This window comes from Trematomus bernacchii, unplaced genomic scaffold, assembly GCF_902827165.1.
Source record: "Trematomus bernacchii unplaced genomic scaffold, fTreBer1.1, whole genome shotgun sequence".
NCBI classification, from domain to species: domain Eukaryota; kingdom Metazoa; phylum Chordata; class Actinopteri; order Perciformes; family Nototheniidae; genus Trematomus; species Trematomus bernacchii.
In genome coordinates, this window is record NW_022987588.1 from 7240567 (window position 1) to 7246623 (window position 6057).

Genomic DNA, 6057 nt, shown 5'->3' on the forward strand with positions numbered 1-6057 from the left:
ACTTTTTTCCCTCTTTTTCGAGAAGTTTCATAATCCAGAAAGAGTTCTAGGGGATAATTGATGATAAAAATAACACTGCAACACTACCAATATGGTTTTTAAATAGTTAGACAAAAAAATACCATAATGCATAATACATCAATAATTCAGCACTGAAAATGTTTTTAACTAGTATTTTAGTATATTTCATTATGAAGTACATCCTGAAAACCATCTTCCTATGTAATGCAGTTTCTCTATTGTTTGTATGACTATTATTAGTACTGTTACCTATCTGTTTCTACCCTGCATGCATACTTTTTATTTTATCCTAGTGTGCTTGCCTCTTTATTTTTTATCTGTAGCCTACACTGTTCCCTTTGCTGTCCCCTCTATGGGACTAATAACTAGGATTTCTGTTTAGTAGCCTACAAATACAGCATGTGTGTAGTTCAGCTGTAAAATCATGGCTTGCTGTGGAACAAACTTTTACAAAGTAAGAAACTAGAGGGGTATAAAAGGAGTAACACACACACACAGGGGCGGACTGGCCATCGACACACACACACACACACACACACACACACACACACACACACACACACACACACACACACACACACACACACACACACACACACACCACACACACACACACACACACACACACACACACACACACACACACACACACACACCACACACACACACACACACACACACACACACACACACACACACACACACACACACACACACACACACACACACACACACACACACACACACACACACACACACACACACACACACACACACACACACACACACACACACACGGCCATATCAGATTACAATAACATACTAGGAACCCGCGAGCCCTCTCCCTCCCCCCGCCCTCCTCGGAGCATCGCGTGAGAGCAGCAGCCGACTCTCCAACTTGATTGTGATTAATGCGCGAGGGCAAGATATCCATGCCAGATCCAAGCGAGCTAGACACATTCTTAAGGTGGTCCAGAGGAGAGGAGAAACAAAGCCAGCACACACCATAATCCTCCACACAAAACACCACACTTCACCGGGTGTGTGTTACAAGTTATTCAATCACAACCTTTTTTCTTTCGAGTTATGAATATATAATGAAGATATGATAAAAGTTTACAGGAGCATGTGGTCGAAATGTAACTTCATTTATCTTGCATTTTCTCAACGGTATCTAATATGATAACGTGAGCTAATCTAATTTATCACAACTTTTTACTTTAGAAATATGGATATTTAATGAAGACATGATACAAGTTTACAGGAGGATACGGTCTACCTTAACTTAGTTTACCTTCATTTTCTCAAAGGCGTCTGATCAGATACTTTACCGACTGTAAACTAATCTAATTTGTAACAACTTTTAAAAAGAAAGCACATTCATTTTTAACGCCCACCTTATTGTTTAACTTACAGCACTTAATGTACGTGACTAAAAGTGAGTGACGCTCTTTTGGTGGTGCGTTCACGTACTCAACTTTACCCTAACTTCCAAATGTAAGCCCATACTTTCGCATATCTACTCAGAATAGCGACACAAACTTTAAAAAAAAAGTCAAGAGTAAAGTTTATAAGTCACACAACTCGAGTTTCGGACAAGTCTTACTGTTTGAGAACGGGCTTCTTCCTCTTCTTGTTCGCATAAGACCCTGGGTTTCCCAACATGGTTTCACTGCGTTTATCGCTCATCGAGTTGACTTGTTCGGGCTATTTCACTCCTTTGTTTATGAGGCTTCCTCCATCCGTACTGTTACAGTCTGTGGTGGTCCGTCGTGTATTCAGCCAGTGACTCAAAGTCCCATGTTAGAAAAAAAAAAAAGAAATCCAGCCGGGGTCCACGGAGGTTTGTTGCCGCGTTGCCAGTTCCCGTGGGCGGTCACTGACGCTGACCTTGGGTCGGTGAGATTGAGGCAGTAGTGTGGATACAAAGTTTAGTGAGGGGGGAGAAAAGGGAAATTTTGAAAAGTTTTGGCAGAATTCAGCCTATGCCCAACCCCCCTTCGTTGGATAAACAAGGCAGCCTTATTATTATTATTCGGAGTCACTTGAGTTTTCCTTTTTTTGTTTTGTTTCTCCTTCCACGGGGCGTTTTCAGGAAATGTGTATGAACAGTCTGTCAGAGCTGAGTTTTAAGGTGGACTGGAGACTTTGTGACTGTCAAGCCGTGTTTCGCTTCTGCTATTGTAATATCCAGAGTGTGCTGTGATTTTTTGACTTAGTTGGGAAAATATGTTCTTTGGCTGAGTTTTCTCACCACAGCAGGACATGTTATAGAAACTTTTCTTGTTTTTGTAACTCACTACCACCTGATTGGCCATTTTTCTACTAGCTTGTATCACTTTATGATGTTGATTTTGATTCAAACCTACTCTATACTCTTTATTATCAATTTAGAATAAACTAATGCATACAAACATATGTACATGTTCTACACTAGTAAAAGAATGCTAATTAAATTCAAGGTACTCTTGTGATGGATTCAAAACCCTATCTTGGCATGTTAATGATTTTCATTCCAGCATTGGCCTGCACAGAGCTTCAAGCAATATAATGTTCACAATGTGTAGTGTGGCCAAAAGCTGCTGCAGATGATATACAAGCCAAAAAGTTGTGCCCTAGTGTATAGTAAATTAAAAAGCTACATGTTAATGGGGGCTTTTCACTTGTAAATGGTGCCTTTTATTTTATTCTACGTACTTTAAACATGTCCAAATCTCTGACACTGGAACAAAAATATGTGCACATTAAAATATGATATATATTATTTAACATATTTTTCCAAAAGAAAGGTAATTAATATGCTAATATCAGCCTTTTTTTCTTCTTTAAAGGCCTTGTACAATATATTTGGATTTACTCCCTTTTAGCCACTTTAGTGAGATTGATCGCTGTTGTTGGCCGATGTTACCTTCCTAATGGTCTTGAATCTTTTCCACACCAAACTGGAAAAGCATTTTTTTTTTACGAACCTGCCTTTGTGCATAGGGGCATTGTCATGTTGAAACAGGAAAGGGCCCTCCCCACTCTGCTGCCACAACACTGGATCACACTATTGTCTAAATTATCATTGTATGCTGCAGCATTAAGACTTCCCTTTTAAATGTCTAAGAACTAAGGAGCCAACCCCAAACCATCAAGTACAGCCCTTTAGACCAAAACTACTCACAGATGTGTCCACATACATTTTGCCAAATAATGCATTTCTAAGCATCAGTCAGTGCATTTCACACTGGTAAAGCAGTAAAATAAGTCAGTATGCATACGAAATACTCTTAATGTTAATGTACTTGGTCATACTTGAGTTAAAGCCCCCTTTTTAACATGTATATGCAGTATTTAAAGATGTCATACTGTAGTTGGGTTTAGAGAACATAATACATGTGGTTTGAAGCAACTATTCACCCATTTAGGAATGTCATAATAAAAAACAGTTCACAGTATTAACAGTTTTTACTTTTCCTATGAGTACATATTCTTTATAACTGTGTTTTTTTCAAATTTAATATTTTTTTCTACGGCAGCCTATGGGTCTACCATGTATACAAAATGAAAATAAAAACAGTACACAGGATCATACACTCAAAAACATATACATCTACTTACCTCTGTGAAGAATCAAATGGAGGTTTTTGTTCACATCTTAGATTTTGTCAAACCTTTTGTATGCTTTTTGTGACAAAATGTAAAATAATTGGTTGGATTTTGAGAAATGCATTTTTTCGCACTGAGAAAGTTGTCATTTTTTACCCCCCAAAAAGCCTTTTGGACATGAAGCTATTTTCGAGGTTCAAATCCTTAACACCTACTTATCATAACATTTTGCAGAGCAACCTACAAAAAGAGCATAACAAATCTAAAGGATTAAAAGGCAGGTTTTAAAGTGGTGTTGAACTTTATGATATTTTTGGAGGCGACAGTTTGTGTTGCTGTTTGACTGCATTGTGTTACACTGACAGGTGTTATTATTATTACTCAGTCCTTCCCATTTCTATCAATGAGGGCAGACTAAATAGACAAACGCCTCACTTTTTGATGGTTTGATGTTTTGATTTCCTCAGTTATTTGAAAAGCAGCCTTTCATTTCACTTCACCACACATCAATGACAGCTATAGACATGTTGCCAACAGTTGCCATGGAGACCATTCACACCATAAGCTCTTCCCATACTTCCTCTGTAAACAGCGCTGTGTATCTTGGGCACACTTTACTTCCTCATAACAGCCGCCTGTCATGTTCACATTCCCAGCGGAAACTTTGTCACTTGTTCAAAAACTAGACGCTGTTTTCCTTGTAATCATGATTGGCTGACATTGTAGACAAACCTGACTGCAGGGTTAAATAGGGTCAGAAAACAAACAGACAGTAAATAGGGAAATCAAGCACGGGGATATTTGCATAATTTAAAAGTGTTGCCCACAGCCCTCAAATAACTATTCATATTTTACACTGCTCTGTAATTTTTTTTAAATGTATTTATTCTATTTTAATTTGTTTGATTTTGATTGTGTTCTCTGGGCTATTTAAGGACTGTTTTTAAATGTATTTCAATGTATTTTATACCTGTCTAATTCCATTTTAATTAGATTAATTCCAAGTCAAATTTGAACACAAATAATTGTACCTCTAAATGCACAATTTGATGTTGACTTGTTTTTTGTTTTGCTGTGTTTTGACATACATAGTTTAATTTTGTGTGTGAAAACAAGAGTTATCATTCTAATTTGCATATGAAAAAGAGATAAACTGTCACACAAACACACAGCAACACAAGGCGAAAAACATCTTTAAAAAAATTGGAAAATAGACATGTGGTGCTTTCATCAGGAACCTCTGTGTTTGCAGTATACATTTGACAGTTTGACTGCTGAGAGCCTGAGGTGGAGACGTGAAGCGCTGCCACGACTCAAAGAGAGGAAACACTTTGCCTGAATACAGCCATCAAGAATGAAATTGGACAGGTAAAGTAAATACATTTTCTTTTTTTAAAGGTCATGCATCAACTCTGTGGACACTACATTTTTTGTAATAGTTGGCAATCATCACAAATATCTTGAACTGAATAAAAAAAACGTTTTTATCATTTGTTTGTAAAGTCCCCCAAGATCTTTGCAGATAAACCTGTGAAGATCATAACTAAAAAGTAGAACCAAAGATTTTCCCATAATACATTTGAATTATGAATGATTTTATACCTATATCCCCATTTCATATCACATTATCACTTATCTCAGTGACAGATACTGTAGGTTTATTAATTCCAGTAATTAATTTACTTCCACATATCTGTGTTTTGGCTTATTCATTATCCATCAGCCTCTGCATGAAGTAGATTTATGAAACAGCAGGTAATTATGATTATACAATAATTATTTTATTTTAATTGTTTTGAAACACAACCGACAAGTCACAATGATATTCCCACGGCTTCAAACTCCACAAACAATCAGCCCCTGATCAGAAAACACGCTCACAGCAAGGTGGTGGAAAAAGAGCCACTTCCTGAAGTGAATGGTGAGAACTGCCCGGTTACAAAAACATATTTTAGACCCGTCTAAAGTGTTTCACAAGTCATAATGTTGCTCTTAGACATTACTTTTAAAAGTATTAAGAGGCTGTACTTAAAGAGGACATATTTTCATATTTTCATATTTGTATCTTGTGCCTCTCCTGTGACATGTCTCCAAGCTTTAATGTTCAAAAAGCTCTTTATTTTTCTCATACTGCCTGTGCTGCAGCACCTCTTTTCACCCTCTGTCTGAAACCAGAGCCCAGTCTGCTCTGATTGGTCAGCTGGCCGGCTTGGTTGGCTGCTAGGAGATGTCCCGCCTCTTAGCCTGGTTGTTACATAGTGATGTCATTATGTTAAGTAAGGAAGCAAAGGAGTCCAATTGAGGAATTTAAGGCAGGGGGGAGTGTGTAAGAAACTTCCTCTGGAGGGAACTTGATTTGAGCCTTTAGAGATCAATTACATGCACAACAACCTATATAACACACTACAGGAAGAAAGAGCCCCTTTAAGTAAAAGGTTCAAGGTT

At 37.6% G+C, this 6057-nt stretch overlaps 1 protein-coding gene across 1 annotated transcript in view; it reads right to left on the minus strand.

Moving 5' to 3' along the window:
• Window positions 1-2085, minus strand: part of LOC117481298 (aryl hydrocarbon receptor-like) — a 39613-nt gene extending 37528 nt beyond the window's left edge. The window contains exon 1 of the mRNA XM_034128934.1: window positions 1628-2085. Within this exon, the coding sequence (XP_033984825.1) occupies window positions 1628-1710 (83 nt within the window). The 5' untranslated portion in view covers window positions 1711-2085. The remainder of the gene's footprint in view (window positions 1-1627) is intronic.
• Window positions 2086-6057: the final 3972 nt, after the last annotated feature.